Raw genomic sequence first — 19850 nt, 5'->3', positions numbered from 1 at the left:
GCTATTTCGAGCACTTCAAATTCACTTTAATTTCACTTTTGCGTAATTCATGTTACACTGCTATAAGTTAATATACAAATACAAATAATACACCCCATGGCACCAGGTATTGTGGACAGATGCATATGTTGCCAAAATAAAACTCAATATTTCAGAACTGCAAAGCAAAGCCCCGTGCAAGATAAGACTTTTTTTTTGTTTTTTATTCCGTTCATAAGACAAACAAACACAACATAAAATACGGAATCAATTATATACATTAAACCCCTCCCCCAAACATCCACCCCCCCACCCGACACAAACACGCACTACAGTGGTCACCAACAATTAGAATATAAAAATAAAAAAACATAAAAAAGTATACTTTCAAAAAACACCAAGAATGCACATACACATTTAAACTAGAAATCCCCCTCCACTGCCCCTCCCCGAGAACCCTCCAAAAAAGCCAAATATCCACCCCACTAACTATCAAACAAATCCCATTTTCCCAGCCTTCAAAAAATCACCTCCTCAAATGCCGCCACCCCGCCCATCTCCCCGCACCACTCCCGAAACAATGGTGCCCCAGCCGAATTCCACCCCCTGAGGATGATTCGTCTGCCGATCATAACTCCGGCTAGGACCCAACTTTTTAAATGACTATCCCCAATATTAATGACCGCCTCATCGCCTAAAATACAGAATCTGGGGCAAAATGAAAATTGAGTGTCCAATATGGCACACATAAAGCTCTGAACCCTCAACAAATATTCTTGGATCTTAACACATCCCCAAAAAACATGAGTTGTGTCCCTGTCTTCTGATTGGCATAAGTTAAGACTTTTTATTACAGAAAGATATAACTATTGTAAAATTATATAATAATATGAATCAAAATATTACAATAATATAGCCTAATCATTGTTTCCCACAGGTTGTTGTGAGACTGTGGTGGGTGGACCTCAGACCCACTAGGGGGGTCTGGGGGCATGCTCTCCCGTAACAAAATTTTGTACATTTTAAAGTTAAATGCATCAATCTGGTGCACTCTGAGAGCAAAATTAAGAGGCTAGGTCTATGAAAAACTTTGTGCTCTTGTAAACAATTTTGTGCTCTAGTAATAATTTAACACATTGGGTGTATTGATATGACTGGTGAAGACACGGCAAAAAAGTGGCACCCACAAAGCATGGTAAATGAGACGGAGTTTAACGCAGTTCAAAAACTGAACTGAAATTACTCTGGCCTACTGCACCATTCTCTGCTTTCAAAATCAGCTGCTGTCCCTCCCTCAGGGGAGACTGTCTCCCCTGCTACCCCTATGGGAAGTACCTGCCCTGCTGCCCCTCTCTGAATGTCTGTCCCTCTATGAGAGTCAGCTGAGGCTGTCACATCTGCTGCCCCAGCTGTCTCTTCTGCTACCTGGAGAAGCTGTCTCTTCTGCTACAAAGAAACAAGTAAAATTCCACTGTTACTCCAGTTTATTTCTTGACAAACGCCTATGAATAATCTGTTTGGCTATTGACTTTGGCGATCCTAGCTAGCTACGTCTGTAGCTGTTTCTTCCTCATCTGGTGGTGGATTTCGCTCTCTCTCTCTTTTTTTTTTTCTCCCAATTTGGAATGCCCAATTCCCAATGTGCTTTTAAGTCCTCATGGTCGCATAGTGATTCGCCTCAGTCCGGGTGGCGGAGGACGAATCCCAGTTGCCTCCGCGTCTGAGACCGTCAACCCGCGCATCTTATCACGTGGCTTGTTGAGCGTGTTGTCACGGAGACATAGCTCGTGTGGAGGCTTCACGCCAGCCACCGCAGCATCCGCGCTCAACTCACCACGCGCCCCACCGAGAACGCAGCACATTATAGCGACCACAAGGAGTTTACCCCATGTGACTCTACCCTCCCTAGCAACCGGGCCAATTTGGTTGCTTAGGAGACCTGGCTGGATTTCGCTCTCTCTTGAAATATTAAAAAATGCTCATGATCTGAAAATCAAGGGTACAAACATTAAGCTTAAAACAGTAGCGTTACTTCAACTTGATTAGTTAACATTATAAACAGCCTAACATTACAGGATGAGCCAACTTGCTCCTCAGATGCTAAAAATAGTTACATTGTCAAAACAGCTGGTAATAAAGTTAGATAATTAGCTAACATTAGCTAGCTATATATTACGTTACATACATTATACATTGTTTTTCACGATAAGCAGCCAGATATCTCAGTCGGGGGTGACTGGGGGTGAGTGATGCTTTGCTGAAGCAATGGTGCAAAACACATTAGAGATCTTTTATGTTATTATGAGAAGTGGCGGGCCACCACAGTCTAGGTAATTAATGGGAAACACTGCTAATATTCAAGTTGACTGGGTTCCAAAAATAATAATGATGACCATCACAAGGTGGACAAAAACAGGTGGACACCTGTGGACAGGTAAAATGTAAATACAAATAAGTGTTTTGTGTTGTTTTATCTATTTATTAGTTTGTTTTTGGCTGAATTGAAAAACGTCAAAGTTTAGTTATTTTTAATAGGACTGAAGTGTGAACCCTCAAAGAGTAGCCTTTTTATAGGCAGTAAAACATGGGTAAAACCCAATTTTGATCAAAAGGAATCTCTTGCTAGTTTTTATCATATCGCAGTTCAGATAGCAATCGCAATATTCTTCAAAATAATCACAATATGACCTTTTGTCCAAATTGTGTAGCCCTATTTAGTACCTTTGTTTGAATTCAGAGTTGTTGGCTTTAAAGTAAGTATTCCTCATTTTCTCATGCTAGTCGCTAAGTAACAGACAGTGTCTTAAAAGAGAGAGCTTATAAATCAACTCTGTAGTATCATCTATAAACACCTTGATTAGGGAAGTTTTGCTAAGGTTTCAGTGTTATTTTCATTGTCTGGTGAAACAAGTTTTTAAACTTTCCACACCTCAATGTCTGTGCATGTGATTAAAAGAAGATTAGTCTCCACAGTCTTTAGTCCCACCCATTCTTTCCAATCCTGTCACTTGTAAATATTTATTAGTCACATTACACACTAAGATGACTTAGAGCTCTCCTTAGCCTACAGCAAATGCCTCTGTGACCAGATTTGCCCTGTGTGCATGTGACTGTGTGTGTGAGTTGGGCAGAGAGTGTGTATGTGTGTGGAAATGTACTGTGTGTGAACACTTTCCAGTTCACAATGTAAACTGCCACCGCTCTATCTGTTCCCTCCTATCTGCTGATAGGATTATGGGTATGCTGAGCCATCATTTTTGAGCCTGCACTCTCACAAACACTCACACGGTGAATCTCTAAGGGGATTTGGCCTAATACCCTTGATAACACATCCATCAGATTACAGTTAGGAAATTAACCATAAATCTTGGCCTGTAATTTATAACAATTGTATGTTATTACATCCTTGTCATTTTATTGAGTTTATTTAATTTACTGTGATTTGAACATACCAATTTTAGTTTGAAAATTAATCTGGTTCAATATAATGGCAATAAAAAAAATTTTTTTATGGTAGCATAGCCTTTATACACAAAACAAAATATTATTTAGATGGTGATAATTCATAAGAAGCACTTTTTCTGTTTCTCTTTCTCAGCTCTGATTGGGTGGAAATCCTGGAGCCTCGTTCCCACGAGCGCATGTATGTGAATCTGGCCACAGGAGAGTGTGGCTGGGAGCCACCCATCAATGCACCCATCCGCCAGGCTGATGGCAACCAGTGGTGGGAGCTCTTTGACCCCCAAAGTGGCAGGTTCTACTACTACAACTCCGCTGGCCGCATGACCGTGTGGCACAGGCCGCAGGGTGCAGATATTGTCCCTCTGTCTCAGCTTCAGGCAATGAAACGCAGCACAGAGTCTGAGCGCAGGACTGATGGGGGCACTAAGGAAAGGCCACATGAGAATCATCCTAGAGGTAGTCAAGATAGATGCACCCCCCTGCCACCTATTGAACCCTACAGTAAAGAGCCTGAAGGTGAAGGCAAAGAGCCTAAAGAGCAAGAAATGGAGAATAGACAGAAGCCAGACATCCACAGCACAGACGGCAGCAAAGACACACTCAGGTAGGCATCAGTGCTTTCTCTGCATGTTATCTATATTGTAGTTGTGAAGAACTCACCATTATGGGTCCACAGAAATAACTGACCTACAGCCAAAGTGCAGTTATCTCAGACTGCTGGAATATCACTCTGATTTTCCCTGACATAAACTGCTGCTGCAACCCTTGTGTTTACCATGTGCTCATACGGCAGTCATTTAGACAAATCACTTCCAAATGTGAAAAAGTTGACATTTCCTCATTATTGAGTGTTCTCAGACCGTTTGCTTTTTTCTTGCCAGATCCATCAAAACCACCTTTTCTCCTTCATAACCAGATTCCAGTCATGCTAGCTATATTTCACCTGGCACTGGGCCATGTCTATGTTTTTTTAGTGCCAAATGCTTTACCCAACTACAGTATGTACAATCCTTTGGCCATTAATTCTTTCCGAAAACAACCTCTGGGCCCCACCAGATGAAAGCTGCTGGGGTCAGGGCCCGGAGAGAGCCAAACCATTGTGGTTCAAACGTGACTGGACTTTCCCTTTTTTCCGCAAATAAAAGCGCCCTTGAATCACGGTATACATTATCCAACATATACAGCGGTTCTTTCTATTTCAGGGTAATGTTTAGCACGGCTCTCGCTCTTTTATATCCATCCATGGAAAAAGAGTTAATGGAGTCCAATATCATAACAGTTAGGGAGGATTTTGAAATATTGTGGCTACTTGTGGCGCATAGTAGTGTCATTAACTTTCCTCTGTCTTTGGTTCAGACACACGACTGCTTTCAACATTTTGACCTTTATGTAAAACGTGAAGGGCAACATATTTTTGTCCTTCAGTAAAACTAGAAGAGCAACAAACCACTCATCTCCTCCCACTGCCTGGCTTCCAATGCAGATTGATGGGTGTTTCAAAACCTCACGAGCAACAGTATGGCTCTCTTGGGAACCCCACACGTATATGCCTCCTTACGGATGACTCACATTTTTCAAAGGTCATGTAATCTACCCAAAACAATGGACAGCTGTGTGTGTGACAATCAAAGCCCGTAACTACAGCTCCATGAGTGCATTGTGCCTAATTCAGTAGGATGCTAACATTTTCATTGATTTCAAACCACTTTTGAGGGCTGCAAGTTGCAAAACCATCGAAAATAACAAAGAAGAGGACATAAGCGTTAGGGCTGGGTATTGATACAGATTTCCCGATTTAATTCCGATTCACAAGGTTTCGATTCGATTCCAATTTTGATCTGATTCGATTTGTTTCCAATTGATACGAGTATATTTCAGTAATAATGTCCATATTGCTTACATATGAAAAAAATTCTCTCTCGGCTAATGCTGTGAATTATACAGGAAGCCTTCTTACTAAGTTACGAAAACATACATTTCCAACTATATATATTTTATTATAAATTTTTCATCATTATGGTACATTTTAGCTTTTTAAAAATGTACAAATCCATGTATTCCATCAATAAATGTCATAAAATGTCATATATTTAGTGCTGTTAGTCAATTAACATTTTTAATTGCGATTAATCGCATAATTTTTCATAGTTAATAGCGATTAATCGCAAATTTTGAAAGTGCTGAAATTTGACTATATATACAGTTGTGGCCAAAAATATTGGCACCTTTGGTAAATATAAGCAAAGACGGCTTTGAAAAACATGTCTTTATTGTTTATCCTTTTGATCTTTCATTCAAAAGATTCACAAAAATCTACCCTCTATTAGATATCAAAATTGTAAACACAACACAAGTTTTTATCAAAAAACGAATATTTTTGTCAAATATATGTGTGGCGCAATTAGTGTTGTCAAAAGTATCGGCACTTCGGTACCAAGTCGATACTAAAATAAAAAAGATGTAACGATACCAGTGTTTCTGGTAACAGTTACTTTTACTCATGTAAAATCGTGAAACAATTTTGTAAAGGTGATGATGTATAATGAAATGTATTTATTTTTTAAATTGGCGCATAGCACAGTGTTGCTCTTTTCCTCCTCAGTGCTGTTTGGCATGTCAGGGCTGCCTACTGTTTGAGAGGTTGGACTTGACTTCCTCCATAATGCTTTAAACTAGAAAAGTCTCACTAGAATTGTGTGTATATTAGATTTTAAATTGTGTTGTAAATCTGATGTTTATTGTAAACTGGTATATGTCTCATCACTGTCATGACTGCTATGTTGCTCAGAACTGCACCCAAGAATTTCACACACTATTGCACTTGTGAATATGGTTGTGTGACAATAAAAGTGATTTGATTTGATTTTGATTTGAATTGAAATTGGTCACATCAGTTTTGAGGTCTGCGCTCCACAATATCTAATATATCTATTTTTTTTTTAACGGACCATAGAACCTATTCCTAATTGAAGTTCCAGTAGTGTCTGGCAAACTGAAGATGCTTGAGTTTGTTGTTGGATGAGAGCAGAGGTTGTTTTCTTGAAACTCTCCCAAACAACTTGTTGTGATGTAGGTGACGTCTGATTGCAGTTTTGGAGACATTCTGATTTCTGAAATTCTCCAGCTGTGATCCTGAGCACGTTTGACATGTTGAGCGGCTGAAGGGAAGTCGGGCGGCTGCTGCCGGGTCCTAGTGCCTGCCGAATGCAACCTCTGTCAGTGCGACTTATACAGAGATGCAACTTATGTTTTTTTTTTCTCTCAACAATGCAGTTTTGAGCCGGTGTGACTTATAGTCAGGTGCGACTTTATTTACGGAAAATACGGTAATGCTTAATTGACATTTTTCAAACAAAGCCTTCCATAGTATAAAGATAGAAATGCACTAAAATAGCACCAATTCAAATAACATTAAACATTTCCCAAAGTCTAAGTGGGAGGTTGACTAATTGAAATAACTAGTCCCCACATTGGTTGCATATTAATAGCAATGGGCATTAAATCTCTTCAACTCTCATCCTCCACAATATTAATCACCCGGGAGACTGTGGCTATCCGCTTTGCTACAGCAGTCGTGAAGCCCCATTCATGATTCACATGAGCGCGTCAATACCAATGTCAAGCACCGCTTTGATCTCCACATGAAAAGCACTTGCAGACAAAAACGTCTCATTCTGCATCTTCATAATAGTTTAGACTTGACCTGCTTCTGTGATAATTAAACTGTGCCTTAAAGAGGCTGCAAAGTACTTGCTTTCTGTCACAAGTCCCATCTGGGCTTGTTTTGAACATACAAATAACGTTAAGAGGTCCTTTCACATCACTGTTGTGGTGTCTGTCAGTGTAATGACTCTGGGCGGACACATCGCAAAGGTTCTGCCCTAGTCCTACTTGTGTTTTTGCTGGTTAATGCTTTATTAACGTTAAATGCGTTAATCACGATTTAGAAAAATTAACTTTTCAAATTAATCACGTGTGTTAACGCGTTCATTTTCTGTTTCTTTTCTTCTTTAAGAAAAGCAACAGTTCAGCAAGCACCTCAAAAAGCCCATTAACGAGAGTGTAGTCCAATGGCATCCGTGCTGTGATGAAAATTATATGTTTATTTTTTGTTGTTTTTGATCTCATTTTTGGACAAACATTACACAGAACAGGTCAAACCAAACTTTCTCAACACGCAGTAAAAGGATCTCATTGCTCAACTCAACTTTATTTATATAGCACCTTTAAAACAACATAGTTGAACAAAGTGCTTCACAATATTAGGACACAAATAAATAAATAATTAATAAAAGACATTTTAGCATTTCAGAGCATATGTCCTCAAACTCTAAAATGCTTAAGTTTTTCAGCAATATACTCAATCACCGGTAGGTTTACCAGCCAGTGTTTTTAGTTTCATATCGCAAAAACTTCGCATATGCAAGTGATTTACTCGCAGAATCACAGATTTTGAAAGTTGCCAGATAGAGTGAAAGATCGATCTTGGGGTTTAAAAAATTGAAATCTAGATTGTTCAAATGAAGTTTGTGATGCATTGGAAAATTTATATTTTTACCCAGTCTAATAAGCGTGTAATTTTGCCTAGTACGGATTATAAACTCTCACTGAGATATTCTCCGTGAAATACCATCTGTCAGTTTATTCAGCTATTCCACACATTGAAAGAAGCTTTTTTGGCTCCTGCGGTGCCAGGTTTGTATACACCAAAATAAAGAGAAGTAATTGTGCACAATTATTGTATAATTATTATTGATATATTGCAAAACAGAAACCTAATTGTTTTTGTTTCATACCTCAAGGGGAAGGAGTCTCCAAATACTCTTTCCTTTGTTTGTCCATATAAAAATAAAAGTTAGGGAGTGGTCATAAAAATCAGCCTGACAGTGATCCAAACAGCACCATCTGTGTTATCATATGGTGTGTTTGGTACAAGCACATCCTCTGATTGATGAACAAAGTGCTAAATCTGGTATTTATCACACTCACTCCTCCAGCAAACAGCTCTGGAACAGGGTAGTGGGGCTTGACCCTAGTCAGAAAAAATACCTTAAACTGCAAACCAATCCTCATAAACAAACACGAACACAGGCACACACACATACAGAATCAGATCCTGTTTGAATGATAAATGGGTGGCAGGGTGGGGGTGTTTTAGCCAAGTTATTAACTGTTGAGAAAAAGGGAGCTTACTTTTTCCACTACCCTGGAACATCTGCACTGAAGATCACAAGGGATTATTCAGCAGTGTCTGTGTGTTATCTAGCATTCAAGCGTTTAGTAAAGTAACCATGGTGAGAAGATAGGAGATTAGAGGGTGTCCTCCGTACTTCCTTGCCATGTGACACAGTGGTGTAATGTAACCCAGGAATGACCTGGGGAAGTTGTGAAGGGGTCACTAAATTCTTTTGTCATGCAGAGAGACCCCAGGCTGAGTGGCTGCTATAGGATGACAAGAGTTTCGTTCAGCACGCAAATCCCTGAGGACCAACTGTTAGGGTTTCCCATAGTATGAATAGGTGCTGGATCAAAGACAAGACATTAACAACCAGCCTAATACAACCTTCTCTTTGTGGACAAATGATTTCAAAGTCAAAATCTGAATAGTGCAAATTGAGAGTTAGGGTATAAGTGAAAGACAGATCTCTTTATTGTATTTTATCTGTGTAAAATAAATTGATGATTGAATGAATAATAGCTACAGCTATTTTGCATGTCATCGCATAGATAACAGTAGTATTTTTGGGGATTTCTCAGAAGGCATTGAAACCCACTGTGTAATGGCTTACATAACAAAAGTGAAAGCTATAAAAGAGAGACAACACTTTTATATGCCAACCTTGTGCTCTCACTTTCACTCTGGTCATGTTTAGAATGTTAAATTAGGAAATGTCTGTCTGGGAGAATGTTTGAAACATAAATAGCTGAGAGTGCAAACATAGGTTAATTTTTCATTTGTACATGTTTAGAGTGGGTAGCATTAAATAGGCCACCTTTAATATATTTTAGCTATCTTAGGGAGTATCATTAAAGGAATATTCCAGGTTCAGTAAATTTTTATCTCAGTCAACATAATTTGTGGCATAAAGTTAATTACCACAAAAAATAACTGGCCCCTTCTTAAAAAAAAAAAAGAAGCAAAAATCGAGGTTACAGTGAGACACTGCAATGGAAGTGAATGGGGCCAATTTTTGGAGGGTTTAAAGGCAGAAATGTGAAGCTTGATTTTATAAAAGATTTTGATAAAATAACTTCTGTTAAAACTTGTGTATTATTTGAGCTGTGAAGTTGTTTAAAACATTGTTTTAATGGCAAACTATATTTTATTACCTTAAAAAATGTGCTCCACATTAATTCAGTGAAATATTTTTTGCAAGAAGTGTTTATATTTATACACTTACGTGGTCTTGTGTCTGTCTGCGGGAAAGGGAGAGCGGTAAGGCAGACACATGACCACGCCCCCCCATGCCACAGCGATATATATCTTTATCATGATATAAATTTACTCGTATCGTAATATAAGATTTTGGTCATATCGTCCACCCCCCTTTTTTTTAAGAAAAAGATGAGCAGGTCAAAATTCATTTTGTGGTAACCAACATTATGCCACAAATGTTGTTGATTGAGCTTAACTTGAATTGAACCCAAAATATCTCTTTAAAGGGGTATATTTCAGAAATCATCTGGCTTTTCATGATTTAAATATTTAAATGGTCATAAACATTAACCTGTAAAGAGATTCCTTAAAGATTCTGTACTCTAATACATTGAAGCTACTCAGTCTTTTTATTTTATGAGTTACCTCAATGCATTACTCAGAAAACTAGATTAGTGCCCTAACACAGATCGTCTATGAAAGTAGAGCAATTTTCTACTGTCTTTTGTTTCATTTTAGTCATGCCTTTGGTGTCGCTTAAAATACACTGAGAACAGACTGCTGCCTGTATCTACAAACTCCCCTGTCAATACAGAGAGCTGTGAAACCCTCTCTGTCTGGTTAGGGATAGTGTTTATTTAAATAAAAAATATATTTAGATATATTAATGTTGGCTGAACTTACAAGTGCATGCTGACTATTAATGGACATCTATTTGTAGAGGTGTGAATCTTCACTGGCGAATCTTCACACACGATTTGATTCGATTACGATTCAAAGGGTAACGATTCGATTATAAAACGATTCTCGATGCATCACGATGCATCTTGTCCTTCAATTTATTTCTTTTTTCAGTTTCTTCAAAATTAATTTTTTCCCTTTCAGCTTTTTATTTAACAGCTGTTAAATCAGAATGAGTCACATTACACACCTTTTAAATTCAGTATGAGCTGTGAACAAAACATGGAACATCCGCAAGATTAAATAAATGGTTCTATAGTTTAAAAGAGTATCTCAGTTTTTCAGTTTCTTTCTTTAGAACCTTATAAAAAATCTCTTAAAAGCACAAAAAAATTATTGGTTCTCCATCAAAACATACTGAATACTATTACTTCAACTGATTATAATATTATTATTATTGTGTGTGTGTTTAAGCATTGTAAATCATTTAATAGTATTTAATTATTATTTAAAATTAATCTATGCCATGCTATTCATTTTAATTTTTAACCACAACTGGAAGTTGCTGGTCCAGGATGAGAGAGATATCTGCTTGTCCTCTCCTCACCTGCACAGGTGATAGTAAAGCGGTTTAAATAACACAGTTGTTGCTTCAGAAATGTATCAAGCATCTCGTATGCACTGCTCCATCTGTTTGCTCTGCGAGTAGAAGATTGCACGACCCTGTCGCAAAAGCTACGATGCATTTCAAACCTTTATCATCAGGTATGCGCACTGTCCTGACAAGCGAGTGACCGGCAATGACAAAAGCCAATGAAATGGAGAGCGTGCAAGAGTAGAGAGAGGCATCGAAAAAAGAAATAAATTTTTTTTCAATGAAAACATCACCAACATCTCCCTAACCGCTGCCTCGTCATTATTTTCCTCTGTGTTTTCCCCCGTTGTGTGCAAATCAGTGCAATAATGATTGCAAGCTCGTCTTTCAAATCAGTCAAATCACTTTATTGTCACACAACCATATACACAAGTGCAACAGTGGGTGAAAGTCTTGGGTGCAGTTCTGAGCAACATAGCAGTCATGACAGTGATGAGACATATACAAATTTACAATAAACACAATTTACATATCTAATATATACATAATTACACAACACAATATACAAATAATAATATACAATGTACAGTGTACAATACACATATAATAGAATACACATACAATAAAAATAGTATATATAGTTTATATAAAATATACAGTATGTTGTATAGTGGTTGTATTGACATTCAGGCTGTCGGTTGATAGTCAGTTGCCAGTGTGTTGTTTAGAGAGAATATCATTTATGACAGCCTGGTGTGAGATAATAAGATTAATAAAGTGCAGTGCTGATGTATATTGATCGTGAGAGATCAAGAGTTCAAAAGTCTAATTGCTTGGAGGAAGAAGCTGTCATGAAGTTGGCTGGTGCGGGTCCTTTCATGTTGTTTGTTGGCTTCTTATCACAAATAAACTCTCCCGTTGCTATGTGCGTGGGTTTGTCAAAGAATTTCGGGATCGGGCACTAACTGTCATGTGTTTGATACAGCTGGTCTGCAAATAGTCGTGTTTGTACACTTGACTTTAGTGTATGCACTTGACTCGTGTCTTGTTTCTACATCTGTCTTTGGCACGTGCCACTGTTCTACCGTAATTTAAACTGAACTCAGAATCGATTCAGATTCTTTTGAGAATGAATCACGATGCATCACTGAAAGATTTTTTCCAACAGCTCTATCTATTTGTCTAGTTGATCAATACTTAACCCTTGTGCGACCTTTGGGACATTTTTGTCTTTTTCATTTTTTCGATCATTTTGGCTGTGTTAATGCAAACGGCATAAATTTTGCCAAAGGTGTGTATTTTTGGGGGAATTTTGATATGTCAACCTCAGTTGAATAAATCTATAATACACTGTGTACACAAAATAGTTACACTCAGGACCTTCAGGACAACAATGTCCCCATTGAAACCCATTAAAACTGTGTGTGTTTTGTATGTGTGTATTGAGAAATGTGTGTACGTGTATGTGTAAAAAAACAACAGTGGCATTATGTAAACAAACTGGCATTGAAAGGGTTAAAATCCTGAAAATGAATGAATATTTGATAGTTATGAACAGGACTGATGATGGTGAAGTCAGTGAAAGTGTAAAATAATATATAATATTTTTATGGAAGTTTTTTGACTTGGACATTTTTGTCCTCGAAGGACCTTTTAGTAACTTTTTTTTTATTGACGCACAAGGGTTAATACCAATACTGTAATTGTTGTAACCTCACTTTTCATCCACAACCACGATCATCTCTCATGAAAAAAAGATTGTGAAATGAATTTCCACATCTTTTGGTCATGCTTTTGTGAGCCTATTGCTCTGTACATTGTGCATGTGTCCTCTGTACAGTGTGTGTACTGTTCGTGAGAGAAGTGGTGGTTTTCACAGCTGTAACCAGATCCATACATTCTCATGCTATTTGATTTCATATCAACAGATGTAGATTAGTGCTGAGATTCCAGAGGCATCTCATTGTCCATATGCCAAGATGGCGCCAGCTGACTGCCTTTATCGGGGCCATAGAGAGCAGACTTTACATGTAGACCATAAGACCCTTCGTGATACCCACCCCTTTTGTTGTCATGTTTTATTGCACTTAAAGGGATAGTTCACCCAAAAATAAAAATTCTTTCAGAATTTACTAACCCTCATGCCTTCACAGATGTGTATGACTTTCTTCAGTAGAACAAAGAAAAAAAAAGATTTTTAGAAGAATATCTCAGCTCTGTACAATGCAAGTGGATGGTGATCAGCATTTTAAAGCTTAAAAAAGTACAGACCATCTTAATAAAAGTAATCCATATGACTCCAGTGGTTAAATTACTTCTAAAGTGAAGACAGCGTCAACCGAGTCCCCTCGCGGATGCGCATCGGAGAGTGACCGAAAGTAAACAGTTATAGTGAAAAGGACTTAAATATGAATCTGTTTCTCACACAAAGCGATCGTTTCGCTTTAGGAGACATTCATTTAAACATTGGAGTCGTATGGATAACTTTTACTACGATTGTCTGTGCTTTTTAGAGCTTTAAATTTCTGGCCACCATCCACTTGAATTTTTTGGACCTACAGAGCTGAAATATTCTTCTAAAAATCTTTGTTTGTGTTCTGCTGAAGAAAAAAAATCATACACATCTGGAATGACATGTGGTTGAGTAAATGATGAGAAAAAAAAGATTTTTGGGTAAACTAACCCTTTAATAATTAGAAAGAGGTCTGTCGGGTCAATAAGTTGCTCTGGTGTTTCTTATAAGCGAATGGTGCCGATGGTTAGATCTGTAACAGGGTGTGGAGGGCAAGGATGGGCTGGTCACGTGTGAGGTATGTTAAGAACCCAGACTTAATGGCTCAGTGATGAGAGGTGCTCAACTGTTTGCAAACAGCTGAGTCCTCATGACTTTTGAATACCTCAGGTTTGCATCACTGAGCAAAGTTTGAAAGCTTTTACAAGCAACAAGTTATCATTGAGCGTGTTCACATGCACATTCTTAAACTGATTATTAGGGCTGAAACGATTAGTTGACGCTATCGACAACATCGACAATAAAAAAATGTTAAAAAAAAAAATGTAAAAATCTGTTGCCGATAAGTCGTTCAGCTCGAGCTCACAGTCCAGATGCACTCCAAACTTTTCAAACATCTTAAGGTGATGTAGACTGCAAAGTATGAGGGAATTATACAAAAATACAAAAGTAAATACAGAAGCAGTGTCATTGGGAAATCAAGCAGAGCTGGCGAGCTGCTGGAGCAAAATTTGCTGTAAGAGCATTTAAAAAGGAAACAACCCGGCACTATATCTTTAACACGTCCTTTATTAAAGTTCAAATACTAAGGAAGCGGGTCATGCAAATAAGCACAAACTCTGAAACTGGGATTTCTCTGTGTGGTCAGCACCGCTTCTGTGAGTCGTGTAAAAAAAATAGTTTGAAACTGATCCCGGGTGATGGACTCTCGTGCGCGAAGATGCATCCCTTGCACGCATTTGCTGCAGCTATATAATGTGACGGCTCAAGACTTATTGAATAATAATATATGTATCGCGGTGTGTATGTTAGCATGAAAAAATCGGCGAGACGCAGCTCTATTAAGAAGAGAGAGTTTGTTTTTTGTGAGTTAAAGATGGATCAAAATCAAGTAAGCAAAAATTTTAAAAAGAGGGTAATTTAGCCCATTATACAATGCAACAAAATACGTTTTTAATTAGTCTTTTTTAGCTTGTTTTCCAAAATAAATATCTAAAACTTAAAACAATGTACATTTATTTGAAGAGCTATACTGCAGAAGATATTACAATTCGTTTTCAAAGTTAAATATAATATTAAATATAAGTCTATTTTGTCTTAACTGCACTGGCAGAAATATGAACAAGTGAAAAAATACACTTATATACAAAATACACATATTTAAGATATATTCTCTGAAAGTTAGTCTTAATATCTTTGGCTGTATGTTGCTTCTAATGTAAATGTGTCTTGTTTTAAGGATTTTTAGATATTTTTACATGGAAAACAAGACAAAAACACTTTTTTGAAGTGACTTTTTTTTTTTTTTTACTGAATTAAACTTAAAAAATATTTTAATAGAAGGTATCTTGCATTTTGTTTCTGTAATTTAGTTATTTAATGGTATTTTGAAAAGACGCTTTCATACTCTTTATTTTTAGTAAGCATGTTTAATACAACCTCTTAATTGAATTGTCAGTTAAGTGCTAATGATTAACTGTTGCAATAATCGTCCGAATGGTCAAATAATCAATCTAATAAATGTTAGATAAAAATAATTGGAAGTTGGAGCCCTACTGATTATGCTTAATAAGCCAACAATATTTGTGGTCATGTAAATGCCTTAAACAGCTTTTCTTAATCAGAGGAAGGTCATAAATGGCTTAAGAAAAAGCCAATGGACAGAGGTAGATTTTTGCCCATTACACCGATATTGCGTTGCATGTAAACACCTTTACCAACGTTCTTACCGGCTTATCCAATGTGCACAAGTGTTGTGCTAAACTGCACATGCTTCTTCACGGTTTAACGTCAAAAGCAGAGAATAACCTGATGAAACCATTATTCGGGTTATTTCAGTTAGCTGATATTTGGTAGTTATCGGTGTATTGGTGTGCATATAAACACACTCACTGACCTGATGTTGAAGAATGATTACTTGTGGTTTGGAGTGAGTATTTTTTTTATTTGTAAAACATGTATATAAATGTATGTTAATGTCACTAGGTTCTTCACATCTGTTTAGAAGAGTATTGTCAACTCTGAGCTACAGTACGTTTAGGATTTGCTATAGATCACATTTCCTCTTCCTGTCCCAAAGATGAAAATAGCCTATTATCTCAGTTTTCCACTTTACTTGGGGAAGAGTTTTAGACGCATTGTCCAGATATGTTTTCTAATATTCATGGAAAGGGCAATAAATTTAGGCATGTTCCCCCCAAAAACTCCTAATGTCTCACTCTGCTTGGACTATTAGCCACCAGACAAATTGAACATCCCAGACAAGTTAACCTTATTTTCTTCACTGCCCAATTAAATTATCCAGAGAGGCTCCAAAAGATTTTAACTTGAATGTGCCTAATAAAGGCAAAAAAAGATGCAAAATGATCCCAGAACATTTGTTAAGACAGCATGTTCAGTGGGCTAGTCTTTTATTGTTTGATACATTTATATTACATTGCCTTTATGTTTAATGGTCTAGTTGGTAGCAACCAGACTCCCCCTCCCCAAGGATCTTATTATGGAACATTATGGTAAGAACACCATCGTCATGACGGTTGCACAACCATGCATTGTCCCCCTATTTAAACAATCTCGTTGCCTTTGAGTGATCAGTGGAAGGAATGCCAAAGTTGTTTCTAATGCCAACCAAAGCGGCCTCCCATGACTAATCTCACTCTTTCTCAGTTTCTCTCTCTCACTCTCATTTTAATACTTTTTTTCTGTCCAGCTTTTTCACACTCGTATATTTGCTGTCTTTCATAGGGGTGTACATATATGTGTTTTGACTAGGGCTGGGCATTTTTCCAGATTTTTGCGCTTCATTTGAATTTGCGTTTTGACACAGATAAAAAATTTTTTTTTAATGAAATCGAGATTTTGCACAAAAATATTGCAAATGCTATAGTTAGATATGTTGTAAATCCACCAAAGGCTGAATAAGGAAGAGAAAAAGAATTCATAGCGCTTGTCTTAATGCTGCTCCCGATCTGATCAGCTGCACGTGTGTGGCGCGCTCTAAATGAACGTGACAGGTTAACAACACGGAGACTGATATTAAAGACAGCGGTAATATTCCCAGTACGATTGTACACAGTGTGTTTGTAGCTCAGCTTTGTCCATCATGCAGGTATACACCGGCTTAAGACCATAACTGGTCTCGGTGTGTGCATGTTGATGAACGGTCTCCTTTCTTTTCTTTTTACCCATAAAAAAAAACGTTGGTTACGTGACAGGTATGGGCGCTTCATTTCAAATCACGGAGAGGCTATATATGGGAGAATCAAAAATCTGCTGCTCCTTTTGCCATGATGATTCAGATAGATCGCTAATTATTGCTTTGTTCTGTGACATGTTTCAAGTGTACTGCATCTATAGCCAATTTGGCAAGCGATCATTTTGACAGACTTTGTCATTTGTGAGTTGAGTTGTAATGCTTATTTCATATTTCTGCGCTGCTTATTTTGCAGTTTCCTTATTCTATTTTTTCTGAACGTCTTTGTCCATGTCTGTTTAAGCTAAATACTAACAGTTAGGGGCAGTATTTTTGTTTGTCAAGTCTTGTTTAACCCTTAAAAGCAATACCTCGGGTCTTTAGTGACCCTGGACCTCATTCCACCCCCTGTGCCACACCTCTTTAGTATTTCTCATTCTCTCTCTTATAAATAGTGTAACACCAAAAAAGAAAAGAAAAAGAAGCCAAATTTGCAAATAAATAAATATATATATATATATATATATTTTTTCACTTCCCTAAATTATATTTTTATGATTATTTCATATCTGTATGCATTTATTATCACAGGATATATTTTTTGGTTTATTACAAGATAAATTTGTACTACATTCATACAAATAAATACCATGTATATCACATTGATTTTCTGTGCAACAATGGTGTATTATGAGTATCCTGTGTGCTTGTACTTATTTACTTAAACCTCTTCGCTCCATTTGGAGCATAAGGCGCCAACGAATCTTCCCCAGCCTTCACGGTCCTGAGTGAGCCAACTGATTTTGTGCACACATACATATATTATACGTGCTCTTTGTTATTCGAGGTGGCGCTGTTGTTTCATTGATTGACTTGATTTAAATTTGACATTGCTATTTGATGAAGAAACAACATTGAAGTAAACTATAGGAAGTGTAACACATAAACAGTATGATATGACTATTGTCATTTTGTTGTACTACTGAAATTATGTAAGCTTTGCATCTATTTAGACTCAATAAGTGCCTGAGAAAATACTTATGTGTAGCTTATGTGTATCTCATCTGTAGCTCAACATGTGTTTGACAGCCAGTTGCGTCTCATGAAATTTCCGTGTGAAAGTAATGAATCCTGCATTAGATTTATCCTGATCTGTTGCATTATCTCTTTTATTTATGAAAAATAAAACATCAAAATATATTTTATTCTATTATTTTCTAATTATCTTGAAAATATTTTGAAAATTGTACACTATCTGGGCATTTTGTAGAACCAATTCTGATACATTTAAGACCCAAATATGTAAGAGTGTTTGGTGGAATTCCCAAGCATTTAAGGGTTAAAGGTGAAAATGCAAATTAAATGTTGTACTTGTTTAATCAGTACTTTCTGACTTTTTTGAGGAATGGTCACTGCCATTAACAGACTCCTTACAAAGTTACTGAATACTGACTTCAAGCAGTCTTTTAAAGATTAGAACACAAAATAAAAATATGTATCGTTTTAAATATACATTAAATGAATGTTTCACAAGTTATTTCTAACTAATTTCCTTATAATTATCTAGTATTAGTACTTTAAACTGCCCTTTGAACTATTTAATGATTATTCCTCATAACAGGAAATTGAGCTCCTTGCTTGCTCACATGGCCAGAACTCTCAACATGTTGCATCTGTAGTCCTTACATAAACATTTCTCCTAAATGTTCAGTGTAGAGTTTTAAACCATTATCTACATTGCGGAGTGTTTCTGATTTTTTCAATTTTGAGTCATACTGATCACTTCTCTTTGTTTTTAGAGTGAGTATATGTATAGGAAGGAATTTGTAGTTAATCATGCCAGACCCAGACGACTGCTAAATTTCAAAGGAAAAGAGCAGCAGTTGTTTACAGTCTGTTATTTGTGGGTAACACTCATAGAGTAGTGTCTCTCTGTCACCACCCTGAGAAAACCAACACAATTTAAACACTCAACACACGGTGATTCAAGAGTCAAGTCTCTCTATCAGGGTGACAGACATCAAATATTGTTGACTGTTGTGTTGTCACATCTGACATTCTTTACAGTGGCCTTGGGGATCTGCCGGATGGCTGTCTTCCAGTCTTCCGAGATGCTATATCTGTCTAGCATTTTAAAAGGTTGTTTATGTTCAAATATGTGAGAAATTATGGCTTGAAAAGAAAAGAGAAGAAGTCTAATGGAACAAAATACCTCAATGAATGGAAGAGGAAGTGCTGTCCATGCAGTCCAAATTTTCCCGTTGTTCTTGTATTGTTTCAGAGTGGAACGGAGGATTATCATGGGCACTCTAATGGTTGAATTAATTGAATAAGATTAACACCCCCCCCCGATTGCTTTTTTTATGACTTTTTATTTGGTGGATCTTTGTTTTGTTTATAAAATGGATGAGGTGTAAGAGGAAGTGTGACCAGGTGAAAGATTAATTTGAGAAGTGAATCATTAGAAATCCCCTGCAGGAGGTCATCTGAGCTTCCCAGCTTACTTTCCTTTTTATCAGAGAAGTTCTAGTTTGGAATGCCCAGTTCCCAGTGCACTTTTAAGTCCTCATGGTTGTGTAGTGATTCAAGCTAATTTGGTTGCTTAGGAGATCTGGCTGGAGTCACTCAGCACGCCCTGGGATTTGAACTAGCAAACTAGTGAACTCCAGGGGTAGTAGCCAGCGTCTTTTACCACTGAGCTACCCATGCCCCCTAATGACACACATTCTTTAATATTACAGGTGAATGAGTGTGGATGAATTTTAAGCCAAGTAAAGGGTTGTGAAATGCTTTGTTAGAATACTGCAAGTAGATTTGCACTTGAGTGATATTT

At 37.3% G+C, this 19850-nt stretch overlaps 1 protein-coding gene across 1 annotated transcript in view; it reads left to right on the top strand.

The window, feature by feature from the left end:
- LOC127426363 (rho GTPase-activating protein 39-like) overlaps window positions 1-19850 on the top strand; it is a 50138-nt gene that overhangs the window by 11711 nt on the left and 18577 nt on the right. The window contains exon 2 of the mRNA XM_051673131.1: window positions 3578-4045. Coding sequence (XP_051529091.1) covers window positions 3578-4045 — 468 coding nt within the window. The remainder of the gene's footprint in view (window positions 1-3577; window positions 4046-19850) is intronic.

This window comes from Myxocyprinus asiaticus, chromosome 35 (assembly GCF_019703515.2).
Source record: "Myxocyprinus asiaticus isolate MX2 ecotype Aquarium Trade chromosome 35, UBuf_Myxa_2, whole genome shotgun sequence".
Lineage (NCBI taxonomy): Eukaryota > Metazoa > Chordata > Actinopteri > Cypriniformes > Catostomidae > Myxocyprinus > Myxocyprinus asiaticus.
This window is presented reverse-complemented; position numbering and strand designations above follow the sequence as displayed.